The sequence below is a fragment of the Chelmon rostratus genome, chromosome 13 (genome assembly GCF_017976325.1).
Source record: "Chelmon rostratus isolate fCheRos1 chromosome 13, fCheRos1.pri, whole genome shotgun sequence".
NCBI classification, from domain to species: domain Eukaryota; kingdom Metazoa; phylum Chordata; class Actinopteri; order Chaetodontiformes; family Chaetodontidae; genus Chelmon; species Chelmon rostratus.
Genome location: NC_055670.1, coordinates 282,814 through 300,080, shown reverse-complemented (window position 1 = coordinate 300,080; position 17,267 = coordinate 282,814). Strand labels below are relative to the sequence as shown.

Sequence of the window (17,267 nt, the reverse complement as noted above, 5' to 3'; positions counted from 1 at the left end):
GCCCAGCACAACTCCTTCCTATGCCAGCTCTGGAAGTTCAGTTTGTCTCAGGAGCTGCTAAGTCTGCAGTCATCCAGTCTGTTCTTTGTATGTCTATCCTTGTCTGGTTTGGATCAGCCATCAAGTGGGAGAAGAACAGACTTCAACAGACAGTCAAGGCTGCAGAGAAAATCATTGGTGCCAAACTGTCCTCCACTGAGGACTTGTACATCACACCGCTGGTAATCCCGTACACAACCTATTCAAGCTTCTCCCCTCTGGTAGGCACTATGGACTACTGTATGCCATAACAGCCAGACACAAGAGCAGTTTCTTCCCACAGGCCATCACTCTGATGAACATTTAAATCAGTCATTCAGTGTCAGTGACTCTGTAACACTGAAACATCCACTTACCTCCAAATTCTAAATAATATATACATAATATGTATACAGTTTAATACACAGTTTTTAACATGTACATATTATCAATCACTGTCAATAGAAATCCTGCATACTGTATGTGTGTAGAAATGTAAACATGCATATACTGTAAATCCACCACCCACTTCATGAGTATCCAGACGATATTTGTTGCCAAGCACTATTTGTGTTGTTTAAAATTTACAGAAACATTTGACTTATACATCAACATTGTATGCTGTTGTTCTGCTTCCCTTTTATGTACAGTGGCATGAAAAAAGTTTGGGCTCCCCTGGTCAATATTCATTTTCAACATTTTAAGCAAGTGGACTACTTTTTATTTGTACAATTTTAGAGTGAAAAAAAGTCTGGGCACCCCAAGGGATTTGAGCTCTCAGATAACTTACCAAGGTCACAGACCTTAATTTGCATGTTTCCTTTTTAGAATTATCATTGCAAAAGGCCATATGATGCAAAGTTCAAAGCTTTTTAAATACTCTGACTCCGCAAACCCTGTCTTAACAGCAGCCACACGCTCCTCTTAGTAGCTGCCTAGCACTCTGAAAATTAAAATAATTGATTCCCACAAAGCAGGAGAAGGCTATAAGAAGGCAAAGAAGCGTTTTCACATTTCATTCTCAGTTTGTAATGTAATGAAGGAATGGCAGTTAACAGGACTGGAGGGGGTGGAGTTGAGGTCTGGAAGACCAAGAAAACTTTTAGAGAGAAGTGCTTGTAGGATTTCTAGAAAGGCAAATTAAAATCCCTGTTTGACACCAAAAGACTATAAAGATTTAGCAGACTCTGGAGTGGTGGTGCACTCTTCTACTGCGCAGCAACACCTATACAAATATGACCTTCATGGACGAAAAAACCTTACCTGTGTCCTTACCACAAAATTCAGCATCAGAAGTTGCAAATCATCTAAACAAGCCTGATGCATTTGGGAATCATGTCCTGTGGACTGATGAAGTTAAAAAATAACTTTTTCCTGCAATGTGCAAAGGCATGTTTGGAGAAAAAAGGGTGCAGAATTTTGTGAAAAGAGTGCCTCTCCAACTGGACTCCAAACTGGTAGAGGAAAGGATGGAGTCAATTAAATACCAGTAAATTCTGGAAGCAAACACCACACTGTCTGTAAGAAAAGCTGACAAGAAAAGAGGGTGGCTTTTACAACAGGATAATGACCTTAAATACTCAGTCCACAATGGACTGCCTCAAGAGGATCAAGCATACCATTATATATTTATATATACACCCAATGTTTTCACCTACTTGTATGCTTGCAAAATTTTATGGTTGTTTTACCTTTATTCAGCTTTTTTGTCCTTGTATAGCTCTATGTCTATTTCAGTCTCTACTGCTATTAGAATTGTGTGTAAAATCTAAGTATGAATGTTCATACATACTTAGCCAGTAAAGCAGATTGTGATTGTGATCCAAAATAATTTTAACAAATTGCGTGTTATTTTGAATGAATTAGAACTTGACTTTTTGAAAACCGACAATTTTAGTCAACTATACAATAAATAGGGGCTGATTTTGGACACAGCATAGGTCTGGTCAACACAACTTGGTTTGTTTGATGGTTGACTAATAAAATATTAAAATTGTTTGGAGACAATGTGTTTCATTTCTTTCCTGTAGAAAAACTTCTTTACGCAAGCAGATTTGTATCTATTTGTAATATTGCCAATTGAATTATTTGATACTTATGTTTCTCTCTGCAGACTTGTCAAAGAACAGACTGGCTGACATCCCCTCAGAGGTCTGCCACCTGGTTGCCTTAGAGATACTAAACCTGTATCACAACTGCGTTAGGACCATCCCAAACAGCATCATGAGCCTGCAGTCACTCACCTCCTTAAATCTCAGGTACACACATTCACACTCACACACACTTAGTGTGACTGTGGCCTTATGGTGTGAGGGTCTAAACTGAGGTGGTTTGCTTCTGGGTATGATGTCTCTGAAACAGTACTTTCTAAACTGACGCAGATTTTGCTTGCATGATTGCCTGTAAATTGTGCTTACTCTTAGAGGTTATCTGTTGACCTTTCGTGGTCACGAGGCAAGATATGTCTCTCTGCTTCACTGTAGAAATTAGCTAAATGTCTGTTGAATTTATCAGGAAATTAAAAAATACTATATGTAGTATAACTGCAATCCTTACCTTTGGCTGAAGGAAAACTAAGGTTTTCACTTACTGGTGCTACATCATGACTGTTCACCTGCATGATTTAATTTCCAAAGAGCTTCTGTAACACTAACTGTAATGTTTATGCTCTCTTACAATATATACATACATATAAGGATATGTTCATTGTAAAATTAGTTTTCATTAATTCAGGGTAAAACATTTACATTAACGATCCTACACACGTGTGCGTGGCTGCCTGCTTGGCTGCTTTCAGATTTGTGGCCCCGCACTCTTACTAGAACATCAGAGTGAATCAGAGTGACGAAACGAAAATAGAAGTAGTATTGTAGTATTGTCCTTTAATGTGAGTAGACTGTGTATGGTGTGTTGACTTACAGTGGAAGCACTTCCACTGTTCTGCCCCTCTAAGCTGATGTGCTTTTTAGAACTAAGGAAACAAAAAGGTTCTATCTATAAGGCCAAACTCTAATATGGTTTTATAATGTTCTAGCTCTGACCAATCAGGTTCTGTTTCTTTGTCATGTCGCCACACTGCTCAGTGGCAGCGGACACAGAAGACAGGAGATTAGAAAATGTTGTGTAAGCAAGTTTATAAGAAAATTCAAGATAAAGTATTTTATCAATGTTGAAGAACAGCATTACAAATGCCAGGAAAGTTCCTTGTTTTTTAAAAATTGTTGTCGATCTTGCTGAGGAGATTATTTTCATTGTTCGTTACCACAGTATCCAGCTAATACTAGCTTCTTAAAGTTAGTCTGACAACTAATGCTAATGTTAAGAGGCTAGGACAGGCTCAGGTATTTTAAGTCTATTCCTATTGTTCACTCATGGGCAATGTCATATGATAGAGGCTATGTTCTTACCTTAATCCATTCTATGTACTTGTGTTGAGCTGCAGTTGTGAAGCTCTTTGGTATGGCTTACTGGATACCAGTGTTAGCTGGCTAGTGTGGTAGCTAACAATGAAAATAAACTTTTCAGCCAGATCTAAAACAAAAAAACAAGAAAAAAAAACAGCTGTCCTTCACAACACCATCAATAAAATCCTCAATATGTCTTGCAGTGATTTGTGACATTTAAGTTTAGAAAACTTTGTGAAACATGAAAACATGTTGCTGAAGCATTGCCTGTCTTTTTGCAGTTGTCTTAAATGTCATAAATATTAAGCATATAACATCATTGAGTCATCTACATTTGAATTTATGAGGTCGTATTTACAACATAAACTCTAGTTTCATTTAATGTTTTTCCTTCCCTTTTTTTTCCAAATTAAGACATATTTTGGTGCATCAGAGTCAACTTTTCTGACTTAAAACTAAACCAAATACTCTCTATACTGATCTGCTACAGTTGCTTGCTGGGACAGTTCCATAGTGCATAAACCCAAGACACATTTTATTGACCTGTCAAACTGATCTGTAGAGAGAATATAAAGAAAATCCTTGAATTTTACCTGTCCCACTTTTGGTCAAAGTCCTGGTTAGATTTATAACAATAGCTGGTTGCTGGAATAATGTGTCTGATAACCAACTACATTCCTACCTTAACTGACTTGTGCACAGGACAATATGTTTTGTACTGACCTGTTTATTTAACCTGCAATGCTTTTTGAATAAGAAAAAGCATTATTCATCCCAAAACAACAAATAAATGTAACAATGTCATGCAAATCATTAATTGAAACTTTCCCATACATGAGGACACTCCGTTACAACACCAATTCAATGTTTAAAATAGGGATATGAATGGTAAACCCTTAACATGGTCTATAGCGGGCTAAGCAGCAGGCTTTTATTAGGACCGAACATGTCATCAACTGCCGGCCTGCAGATCACATCCAGCCCACCGCATTCCCATCTGGCTGGCAGCATATTAATGAATTCAGAAAATGCTCACATCTAATGTTACTCACCAGTGGAAAAGGTCCAGTCTGTCTTGAGAGTCATGGTCGATCAGCTTTTCGGTCTGTATTTCATAGTTCACCCACTCTATGGATAGTCACAGAGAATCACAAAGCTTGTCTATTAGATTCAAGAGGTGTCATTTGGGTTTATTTTTGTTGACCAACTGTGGTATTGAGTCTCAAAATATTTTAGTTTGTTTCCAGGGATCCTGGGGAGGAGTGTTTTGTTGAGATAAGGAGTCATTCATTGACAGTTTAACTGTGGGTTTTTGAAAAAATTACTTGGTTCACCCAAAGCAGAGCTTGTGTTTAGACACGAGAGGCGTCACTTGGGTTTATTTACATTGGCCAACTGTCGTGTTAAGTCCCAGAAGAGGAGTTTTTAGTTGAGATAAAGACTCATTCATTGGTAGTTGAATTGTAGGTTTTGTATTGAGCAATGAGGTCTTTTTTATTTCAGTATCTAGTTATCATTATGGATTTTCCATGTTTCAGTCTGTTCACACTGGTATGGAAAAATAAAAATAACATACATTTTGTAAGAAAACAAACAATAATAAACAATAATAAGCTAATTAAAGGTGGTTTTGGTGAGTTTCATTTTTGGATGGAGTTTCATTTTTGGAGGCCTTCGCTGGCCTCCTGCCCAAAAATGAAGCTGTTTCATGCTCTCTCAAAACAAATATCTATATCAATGATTTGCAAAAAGTTCCTTCATATTTTCACGCCCTATGATTATGACAGAACAGGAAAAATGGGCAAACTATGGCAATCTGATGACAGTAAACCATTTGAGCTTCCACAATCCCTGCTCCTCCTTGTAGGTAGACAAAGCATTGCCACAGGTTTTCATTCCAGGCCTTGCAAATACTTGAGTGTCATATTTGGCTTGAATCCAAATCCTGTTTTCCCGTTGAATGAGACCCACTGGAAAGGTAAATGGCAATGAAATTTTTAATAGCGCTTTTCTAGTCTGCCAACCACTCAAAGCGCTTTACAACAGCGCATTCACCCATTCACACATAGTAACTAGGTCACCTGCTCGTTATGACCATTAACACACTCACACACCAATGCTGCATCGGGAGCAACTTGGACGGGGAGCCCAAGGATACTTCGACATGTAGACCGCTGAGGCCTGGGATCAAACCACTGACCTTCTGCGCTCTACCTCCTGAGCCACAGTCGCCCCAACCCAGGAGAACCCAGGGGGAACCCCCATGACACAGCTGTGATGTCCTCAAGGATAAAAGAATGAGCATTCCCCTCTCTTCCTTACCTTTCCACTGCAAAGTCAAGTTGCTACAGTATCTTTCCTAATAAAACATTTGTACTTTAAGTAGCCTAGGCAATAGTTCTTTAACTTGCTGGATGCCTAACAGACTGTCTGTGTTCACTGAACACGTTTTGATCCTGAAATAGGCTGTTTGTGTATCCTGCCATCTCCCTTAACCTGCTCAAGGAATATGTGGAATAATAGTTAGAAAGATAACTTCTACACCCTACTCTCTTTCAACTAAGTCAACTCTTCGCTGTTTCTTCTGCTACCTATGAGGACCTGCTATTAAACCACCAATGAAGTGACACAATGGCTCCACCATTGTCTGAAAAAATAGCGGAAGCACTGGATGTACTGAAACACACATTAATCAATCCCAAAATAATCTGAAGTAAGAGGCTTTTGTCCGGGCAGAGACAGTTTAATGCTACTCTCTTACTGTAAGTGTCAGTGCTATATAGTCTTTATTTAATTGTGAAATTGATGGACCAGAGAGTCCTGTTGTTGCTGTTTGAGGTACTCCAATCATTGTATTTGGTGCTTGTTTCCGTGTGCTTAACACCCTATATTGATTGTGTGTAACCTGCCATCTGGCTTTGTTTTGTTTTGCCACCGCAGTAAAACCTGCTCTTTTTCAGTTAAAACACCAGTACCACTGATCATAAACTCTGGCCTGAGCTTGCACAGCAGGTTTTCTGTGTAAATCCTTTTTTGAACAGTCACATGATCATAAGTTACTACTTGTTTCATTCATATGAATGAGTTCTATTTGTTTGTGTGTTGCAGTCGTAATCAGCTGGGCTCTCTGCCAGCCTGTCTGTGTGGTTTACCTCTGAGAGTTCTCAACGCCAGCAACAACAAGCTGGTCAGCCTGCCAGAGACCATTGGACAGCTGAACAGCCTCATGGAGCTGGTAAATCTTTCACTATGTCACTTGCATGTCCAGCCTCTTCTTTTCCTTTCTTTTTTTTTTACAGGCTTCTTTTTTACATGTTGAAAAGCTGATACCCATGTGACATTTTTACCTTGCTGTGCATGGTGACATGGAAACTCATTTTGTTAGAAGCAGTTAAATTTACTATATTGTAGTTTTTTGAGTTCTCTTGTTGTATTTTACTTTATCTCATGAGGTCTGGGATGGTACAGGAGCAGTGTTTCAAAAGTGAACATGCATGACCAACATTATAATGTACAGTGATCCCTTGCTATAACGCGGTTTACTTTTCACGGTTTCGCTACTTCACGGATTTGCATCGTGCATTGTGTTCTGCATTCTGATTGGCTAAAAAGTCACTCCGCTTCTTCTCTACCTGTGCGTCAATAACGTTGCAGTTTAATATGTACATGTACGTAAAACAGCTTGCCAAATTTACATTACGTACGTGCAAATTCTCTTGTAATTTCGAGTTTTGCCTATCACTATGTTCTTCTCCCGAACAAACACACCTGCACCGCGGGCTTCAAAAGAAGAAAACACTGCAGAGCGGAGTCAGGATGCAGCGGCTCAGTCTGAAGAGCAGTGAAATACACCTGAGTCACTATTTGTCCAACTGTACTTTGTATTTTTTCATAATCATTTTTAATTTTCTCCCGTTTAATCTAATTACTCGGGTCGCGGTGGGCGGTGCTAATCTCCGCAATTTGAAGCCTTCTGTTCACATCGATGATTAAAATTATTATTTGACAGTACAGTACAGAAGTTATTTGTTAAAAAAAACGTTTCTAAAGTACTTTTATTTGTGAAAATGGTTTGTTCTTTCTTTTCAATGTTTAATAAAGTATTTAATTGTACAATAATTGTAAAAAAAAAATTAAAGGTTTCTACTTCACGGATTTTGCCTATCACGGGTTCTTTTTGGAACGTAACCCCCGCGAAAAACAAGGGTATACTGTACTCTCACTGAATGTAAAATGGCTAAATAATCTGATCAAAAGAAGCAGGGATAGCGCAAATGAAAAAGAAGAGGAATAATACAGCATTGTGGCAGTAAACTCATCTCTCTAACACTGAACTCGAAAACTTAAAAAGATGGTCTTAAGAATACTTATTTCTCACCTTGTAAAGATGGTAAGAAAAGGGAAGATGACATACTGATCTCGAATTCGATTCAGTTTGAATTTGTCTGTAGATACACTTTCTATTCTGCAAGACTCACAATCTTTTCAAGAAAAGACTATATCTTTATGTTGTAACAAGGATCTGCACAGATTGAAAGATTGCAGAATAGGCCAGAGCAACCTTTCAGACCACTCTTGGGTTTATCTGACATTACATTTCGATAGCAGGCGGCAAAAAACATCATGGTTTAAGGGCTAAACACTCGCATGTTGAATGATCCCACTTTTATAAGTTCAGCTGTGTAGCAACCAAAAACGTAATAACGGCCAATAATGTAATAACTACCAATAACGTAATAATTTTGGCCATTTTAAATGTAATAAAACCAATAATGTAATAACTTGCCAATAATGTTATAAAACCTTTGAGCCAATAACGTAATAACTTTTTGCCAATAATGTAATACGTTATTACATTATTGGCTGGTTATTACGTTATTGGCCTAGTACATAAAAACCCTTTGAAAATGTAATAACTGGTGCTGATAATGTAATAATATTATATATGACTGCAGTTCTTGGGAATAATACACTTTTTTGTGCAGTTCACTGAATTAAAATTAGTACAGTGGACAAATTTAAGATTTAGATTCTCTCTCTATCTCTCTCTCTCTCTTGCCTGATCTGTCTCATTATTAATATTGATCAGATAAAAATGTTATTTGATCCTGTAAGATCCTGTGATGTCATTCAGGTGTTTAACAGAGGGTTAAGCACAACTCGATGATATAACAGCCTATAGATCACATCTGGACTCTGTGAGGAAATGGAGCTGTTTTATAAAATATATGTTTATATTGTTGATATATATCTCATCAATTAATATCCATCTAATGTAAGCTGATGGAGGATTTTCACTTCCACTCCAAACCTCTTCATTAGCTCTCTCTCTCTTTCTCTCGATGTTGAGGTGTCAAATGAATTAACAATATTTTTTCTTGGACTATTATTTATTTCCAATCAAAACTTCTCAACTGTAACATACAATATACAGCATACTGTGTGAACAACAAAAATAAAATTAAAACTGTTCATCCTCAAATGAAAAATGTGCATTCCAAAAAGCTGAACTGTATATATATATATATATATATATATATATATATATAAAAACATGAACAATAAAAATGAAACTAGACAATTCCGGCGCCGCCGAAATTTTGACAGTGGCACGAGGGGGCTGCTGGTCTTATTAACTGAATCAATAAGCATGAATGAATTTAATGGAAATGAACCATCCAAAGTTTCCTTTTACTAACAGAGCTAACGGTGCTAATGCTAAAGGCGCTAACAGAGCTAACGGAGCTAGCATTTCTAATAGGGCTAGCAGAGCTAATGGTGCTAATGCTAACGGCGCTAATAGAGTTAACGACGTTGTGTCTGTCTATGTATATGAGGCTGTCTGTGTATTTAACTGTATTTGTGTGTGACTGCGTATGTGTGTGTCTCGCCTGTTTGTGTGTGTGTGTCTGCTTGAACTACACATTTATCAAATTGTCCCAAGTATTTTGAACAAGCAGCCCAACCAGTTCCTACATAGAGATATGTCTGGTATATGTCTGTCTGAATGTGTATGTGTGTGCGTGTGTAACTTCTGCCCCACCTGCTGATAATTACCTCTCTACCTCTCCCACTTTTTACCTGTTCCTGAACAGCTACTTTCTCGCTGTCGGTTTCTTCTTCCGAACAACTTGTGATTGTGACAAAACCATAGCTGCTATCACAAAAATGTTTGCACTGTGAGATGCGGACAAGTCTGGGCCAGATGTACGTGTGTTTTATGTCCAGATATTCTTTAGAAAAATTACTAAATGGTCAATTTAAAAAGACACTGTCCGGCAGGCTGCGGAGATTGTATGGGTTTAAATGGAGCAGCAGAGCAGGGCAGCTGGTGCAAGATCCCTCTTTATTTAAATTTGGTGGGGGCTAACCCTTTAAAATTGAACTTTGACGAGAGAAGAAAGGTTTGTCTACAAAAAGATCCAAAAATTATGTGTCTCAGATTCACCGTTTGGATTTTATGGCAATTTTAGAAAAACATTTCAGGCGATTTCTCACTGGCTCTTTCACTCTAAGTGATGATGTCATCCACTCTAGGGGAAGAAATTCTGAGCATTTTTTTGAGAAACTTTATGGTCTTGAGATGGTCATAGGTCGAAAACCGTAAGAGATATCAAAAAATGTGCTGAGGTTCATTTCGACCTGACAAAATTATCTACGTTTATCTCTAGGAGAAAGTATGGCGAAGCAGCGGACAATTGAAAAAGGCTGAAATTTGAGGAAATTTCCCATTCATTTCTTATGGGAAATTCTTCACAGTTTTTTGCGTATAACTTTTCGAATTATTGACAAAAGAGCTATAAAAGTCGTAGCACACCATTCCCGATCGAGCCGCACGTTTGATACATAGTTTGCGAGGGTTTTCACAAAGCTGCGGGACTAGTTACATGCCGAAATTCTGGTGGAAGATGAAAAATGGGAAGAAAAAACTTAACTTAAAATGTTTCACAATTGTGTTGAAGTCACTGTGTGGTCATTCAGTGTCATCAACCTGAGCATAAACTAGACATATTTGACAGTGAAAATAAAAAAAATAACAGTCATATATAATTTTATTACATTATCAGCACCAGTTATTACATTTTCAAAGGGTTTTTAAATACTAGGCCAATAACGTAATAATTAGCCAATAATGTAACAACTTATTACATTATTGGCAAAAAGTTATTACGTTATTGGCTCAAAGATTTTATTACATTATTGGCAAGTTATTACATTATTGGTTTTATTACATTTAAAATGGCCAAAATTATTACGTGATTGGTAGTTATTACATTATTGGCCGTTATTACGTTTTTGGTTGCTACAAGCTGAGACAGACCAAGTTGTATATTTGCAGGACAATCATAATGGGGAAGTAAACCCTAGTATATTATGGGATGCAGCCAAAGCTGTTCTCAGGGGGAAGATCATAGCCCAGATGGCCACATTGAAAAAGATGAAAGCCCAATGATCAAGGTTGCAGGAAAAATTGAGAGATCTAGATCAAAAATATGTTGTTAAGAAAGAGACCTCAATTTTACATCAAATCAGAAATGTCAAGCAGGAGATAGATAAAATATTAAGTGAGGCAGTTGAGAAAAACACAAGGTTTATGAAGCAAATAAATTATGAGGCAGGTCACAAAGCAGCAAAACTTTTAGCTTGGAGTCTTAGAAAACAACCAGAAAACACCTTCTTTAAGATTAGACACCCTGTTACCAATAAGACTACTAGCAATCTGGATGGTATACAAAAAGTATTTGAAATCTACTACAAATCTTTATATTCCCAGTCAGACAAGGCTGATAGACACACAATTGTCAAATTTTTGAATTCCTTCGACTTCCCTTCACTTGGTACGGAACAAAATGATTTCACCAATAACGCTGGACTCCGTAGGTAAAGCTATTTCGAGCCTGAACACCAACGTGTCACCTGGCACTGATGGGCTGCCTGCAGAATGGTTCAAATCTATTAGAGAACTAAAATTACTGTACTCATCCCCTCGGTTTACACGAACAATGGGAGGTCAGTCCCTTTCCTCCTCCATTGCAGAACGAGATGAGGCTTCCCCGTTTCGCCTCTTCTGTTGGCTGTTGCTATCGAGTCTTCAACCATCTGGCTTCAGAACAAGGAGAATTTTGAGGGTATCACTCGTTTAGGGGGGACCCATCAATTGTCCTCATATACTGGTGACCTCCTATTATGTGTCAGAACCAAGATTCAAGATTCAAGAGATTCAAGATTTCTTTATTGTCATCGAGCATGACATGTCATGAAATTTGCATTGCAACCCCCATGTTAAAAACACGATAATAAGAAAGATAAGAAAGATTATGAAATAAAATTAAGATACGAGAATAAAATAAACCAACATGCAATAAAAATATTTGTAAATGCAATTAAAAATAAACCAGAAATGAAAATATACTAAGGCAATAATATATATTAAACAATAAACAATAAAATATACCAGTGAAATGTACCAACAGAATAAAATATACCAATGAAATGTACCAATATACTAAAATGTATATAATTTAGTTAAGTGTTAAGTACACGGAAGGTGCAGGTGGAGGTGGAGGTGAAGGTGTAAAGTGCAGTGTGCAGTGGTTCACAGTTCTCACTCCAGTGAGGGGCTGCTGGGGGTGATAGCTCTGCAAGGCTCTGGGGAGGAAGCTGTCCCTCAGTGTGTTAGTGGTGGTGTGGATGTTCCTGTACCGCTTTCCTGATGGAAGCGGTACAAACAGTCTGTGGCCCGGATGGCTGGGGTCCGTGGCGATGGTTTGCCCTCTTCCTGACCCGGCCTTCATATATAGAGTCTAGGTCAGGAAGGGGGCAGCCCACGATGCCCTGTGCAGTTTTAACCACCCGTGCCAGTTGTTTCCTCTCCTGTTTCGTGCAGCTGCCATACCACACTGTCACACTAAGGCAGAGGATGCTTTCAATTGTGGCCCTGTAAAAGATGACGAGCAACCGAGAGGAGAGTCCAGCCCATCTTAGTTTCCTGAGGAAGAACAGCCTTTGTTGTGCCTTCTTCACCAGGCCGGAGGTTTTCATGGACCAGGAAAAACCACCTGAGGCCTGTTGGTGAGAAAGTCTCTGATCCAGTGGCACAGTGACGCAGGCAGACCCACCGTGTATAGCTTCAGCGCCAGCTTGTCTGGGATGACGGTGTTGAAAGCTGAGCTTAAGTCTACAAATAGCATCCTGACGTAGGTGTTGGGCTGCTGGAGGTGGGTCAGGGCTGTGTGCAGGGTGATGGAGACAGCATCCTCGGTGGACCGAATCCCTCTGTAGGCAAACTGAAGGTTGTCTAGGTCAGAGGGGATGAAGTCTCTGATGTACCTGAGAAGAATCCGCTCAAAACACTTCATGATTACCGGGGTCAGAGCAACAGGCCGGTAGTCATTCAGGCAGGTGATGGATGTCTTCTTAGGTACCGGAATGATGGTGGAGGACTTGAGGCACTCAGGAACCGTAGACAGCTGCAGGGACAGGTTGAAGATGTCCAGGAACACTTCTGCTAGCTGGTCAGCGCATTTCCTCAAAGTCTTGCCTGACACCTTTTCCGGTCCTGTAGCTCTGTGGGTGTTGATCCTCCTCAGGGTGGATGTAACCTGGTGCTGCTGCAGGACGAGGGGCTGGTGCTGCTCCTCCAGCCGAGGTACGTGTGTAGCTTCTCTGCTGCCTGATGTGTCGAAGCGGGCAAAGAAGCTGTTTAAGGTGTCAGGCAGGGTGGGGTCATGGCTGATGAGCTGAGTGTTAGGCTTGTAGTCCGTCATGCCTCTCCACATGTTCTGTGGGTTGTTGTGATCTTCAATTTTGTTTTTGTACTGGAGCTTGGCCTGCTTAATTCCTTTCTTCAGCTCTGCTCAAGCCCTGCTATAAGCCAGCCTGTCACCAGCTCTGTAGGCAGTATCCCAGACTTTCAGCAGGGACCACACTGTGCTGTCCAGCCATGGTTTCTGGTTCGGAAACACTGTTAGAACCGCCTCTGCTCTTACCTGAAGCTGCCATCCTGTCCTGTCCGCTAGCATGTAGCCTAGCACGCAAGCTCTCTTGCCCCGCTTTTGTTTACGGTGCCTACTCCGTCTCCTTGGCAGCAGTGGGGGGATGGTGGTGGGCTCTGGGGTCCGTAGCAGCTCCGGTGGAATAAAGTCCAGTTTAGGGGGTGTGTGGAGTCTGAACTAGGGATGCACGATAACTGTTTTTTAAAACAGATACCGATAAACCGATAACACACACATATACCTACCATCATGACATCAATACCACAAACAAAACCAAAAACAGCGGCGCACAGTAAGAGGCGGTTGCTACGCAACGTACTTATTTACTTTCAGAGCCGCTGCGCAGTGAGAGATGCGACAGACGAGAGTAGGCTCATTTTAAATCAATAGAATATGTTTTAATCACTTTTTTATGTCACATTATTGAATGCTTTAGTAGTAAGCCGTGTTCTAAGAGGGATAACGAATAGTGAGCAGGTTCCTATGGAGAAATAAACCCCTCCGCTTCGCGTTGGGCTTCTCTGTCTGAAGAAAGATACATGATCCCTTACTTAGACCTTATCTATGTAAACAAACTGAAAAAAGGGCAGTCCATAGTAAGGCACGCGCCATCATGTCCATGATTAAATCTTCAGTGACCTTCGCCCATGGGTCATCTTTGGCAAATTTCTTTTCAAATTTTTTGAAAGCCTCGCCGACGTGTGTCAGTCCCGGTGGCTTCTTTGCGGCTGTCTTGCTAACGTTAGTGTCTTTAGCAGGCCGGGCGTCCTCATACGCTTTCCAAACTCCGTCAAAGCGGTGGTTACGTTTCAGGTGGCTGACCAGGTTTGAAGTATTAAAGCTCGTGCAATTTCTCCCTCCTCGTGGAACTCGCTTGGAACATTTGTTGCGAATAAACAGTGAACCGTCTTCTTCGGAAACTTTGAAGAAGTCTGAACTCTGTTTTCATAAGCACGCTGTGCCGCATGCTGCATTCAAGGTGTAACGTACATTCCCCCGTTCCCCTGTTTGGTAGTCGTTCTTTCCGTCCTTTAAGTTCATGTTTCTATTCCTTATGTGTAACATGTGTAAAAATGCTGCGAATGTTAATTCAAGTCAGCAACTAACAAAATTATGACCGAGTTATGGAGTTGTTTTCTGGCATGAGGGGGTATTCTTGATTTTTCCCAGTGACAAAGAGTTTTTCTGATTATGCTAACGTCACATGAACGCAGCATTCACTGCAGGCCATTTGGGTCTCATAGTGGGAGCGAGGCACTGCCGTGCTGACAAAAACACATATGTTATCGCGGCTATTCATCATGATATCGGACTTATCGGAATGATGTCATAATTTCCTGTTATCGGCCCAATAACTGTCGGCCCGGTAACTATCGTGCACCCCTAGTCCGAACTGTACTCCAAAGTTCAACAGTTCGGACCTGCTGAACTGTGTCAGAGCTTCCATAAGAGTGGTGAACGTGGAAACAAGTAAAAACCAACAAACAAAAACGTAAACACGGGAGCTACGAGCCGCTGCGTGTGCACGTGCCGCCATCTTGCATTCAACCAGTATCCTCTATTCCTTCATTTCAGATGATTTTGGAATGATTTTGGTAAATTTTCAGGGGTACAAACTCAACCTGGCCATGATAGGTCTTCCATACTAGCACCGGTTCACAACAATCATTTATTTGAGCCAGCAACAAAATGTTGGTTTCAGAGAGGCACTACCTGTATCGGTGACTTTTTTACGCTGACAAGATTTTCTCATTCTTTGAGGTCCAACCTAGGAGTCACCTTTTTCAGGTTCCGCACTTTGTGTGAAAGCAGTTTCCCCATTTCCCCAGCTGCCCTCTCGACTCCAAAATTGACATCCATCTCAAAGACTCTCATTTGAGTTATTGATAATTTAATATGTTCTCTAAACTCTGACATGCCTGCAAATCTTAAAAGAACACTGGAGGATGACTTGGGTGCAAGTTTATCAGATGACAAATGGAAATGTATTTTAAATTTAGTTAATCAGTCAATTGTAGAGGTCTTACACTGCATCAAGCTGGAGAAAATGAGATGCTCTTTAAAAGGATCCCTAAAATCTTTTGGTGACAACTGGGCACTCTTTTTGCATTATATAGACAATAATAATAATAATGATAATGATAATAGCTTTATTCTTATAGCACTTTTCATACAAAAGGAAATGTAGCGCAAAGTGCTTTGCAATCAAAGATGAAGAAAATAAAGAAAAACCCACCCACCCCGCCAAAACACCCACACACAAAAGCACACAAACTCACACAATCAACACTCCTGTAACATCTTGATGAACTAAGTACTGAGGAAACACCATCTTCAATTTAAAAGAAAATTAAATGAAATGAGGAAACACAGGAGATAAATTTAAAATGTGAAACAAAAACAAATAAAACGGAACAAATTAATCATAGATATAAAATAGAATAAAATAAATCAAATAAGATAAGATAAAGCACAAAAAATGGTGGTGGAGGGTCCGTCAGCTGGGTTCCCCGGTCCCCTCCAGCGGTGCCCTGAGGTGCTCCCAGAGTGACTACTGTGTCTTCTTTGAGCCGGTAAAGGTGGAGATCCATTTATGGAGTTCGAGGATGGTCTGTGACATGTGGATGCAGTAATAGCACCCAGATGGAGAAGTAAGTGGCGGCATGAAGAGAACGAGTTGCTCACGGCGCTTCAACAGCAGGTGGCGGCTAGTTTTAGCTGTAGTTTATCTGGTGTTGAAGGAGGTGGAACATAGGTGGCTGGCTTTCCTGCTAAAAACAAGCCGGGGTTAGCAGCAGTTTCGGCCGTATCCTGTTTATCACTCCACTCGTCTTTTAGCATCTCTCTTGTGGTCCTCCAGTGGTGGAAGACCTTCCTTCAGAGCAGAAAACGTGGGTAGAAATCTGCAAGCTGGTTCGTTCACTTTAAACCAAAAAGTTGTATGGTACAGGCCCCCACACTTTCACCAACTCAGCAGCAGCAACACTTCCTGATTTTTTCTCTGACAGTATAACCCTCCCTTTTTTCCTTCTCTCTCTCTTTCTTTCATTCTCTTTCTTTTTTCTCTTTTTTTCCTTCAACTTAATTATTTATGTAGTTAATTGTGTATGTATTTATCTATGTTTTGTTCTGATAGTAATGTAAGTTGCTGCCTATATGTTTGTATTTTACTTTATTGTTTGGTTTTGTTCCTCATTTTCTTGGGTGAAGGTCTGATGGTTGGAAGGGCTTTGGGGGAGGTCTTTCTAAAAGGGATGTGGGAATGAGGGAGGGGTGGACAGAAGGGAAATGCAACAGTTACAGGAATGGTTGGTGGTGGTTTAAGTTGTGAAAATGTGTCAAGGGGATCAAGGTATGTGGGAATTGGCTGGTTGGACGATGTGGGGGAAACTGTTTATGTTTTATGCGTCTACATGTTCATTTTTCAGTTTGTACTCAAAATGAATAAAAAGATTTAGAAAAAAATAAATATACTGTATATATGAGAGGACAGAATGGACTGTAAAGGATATAGACCTATCAGCGTCTTAAACACATTTTATAAACTGTATGCCTCCATTTTAACTAAGAGAAAGGAAACTGTATTGCCCTTTTTAATAGATGAGGACCAAACACGATTTTTACAAAACAGGCAAACTCAACACAATATAAGGAGAGCCTTACATATTATGGAGCAGATTAAGGACATTAATCATATTCATCAAAATGATCATTGATACAATTTGTACTATTTTCCTTTGTTTTGACTTGAATGGGTGGGAATCCCTCTATCTAGAAATTAATAGATTTGGCCTAAATGAAGGTTTTATAAATTGTATTCAGGCACTTTACTTCTCTCCCACTTCAAGAA

The 17,267-nt window shown here is 39.8% G+C and overlaps 1 protein-coding gene across 7 annotated transcripts in view; it reads left to right on the top strand.

The window, feature by feature from the left end:
- lrch1 (leucine-rich repeats and calponin homology (CH) domain containing 1) overlaps positions 1-17,267 on the top strand; it is a 128,264-nt gene that overhangs the window by 13,423 nt on the left and 97,574 nt on the right. For all 7 annotated transcript variants that reach the window (XM_041951505.1, XM_041951503.1, XM_041951506.1 and 4 more), the window contains 2 exons: positions 2,132-2,276; positions 6,531-6,657. In XM_041951505.1, the coding sequence (XP_041807439.1) occupies positions 2,132-2,276; positions 6,531-6,657 (272 nt within the window). The remainder of the gene's footprint in view (positions 1-2,131; positions 2,277-6,530; positions 6,658-17,267) is intronic.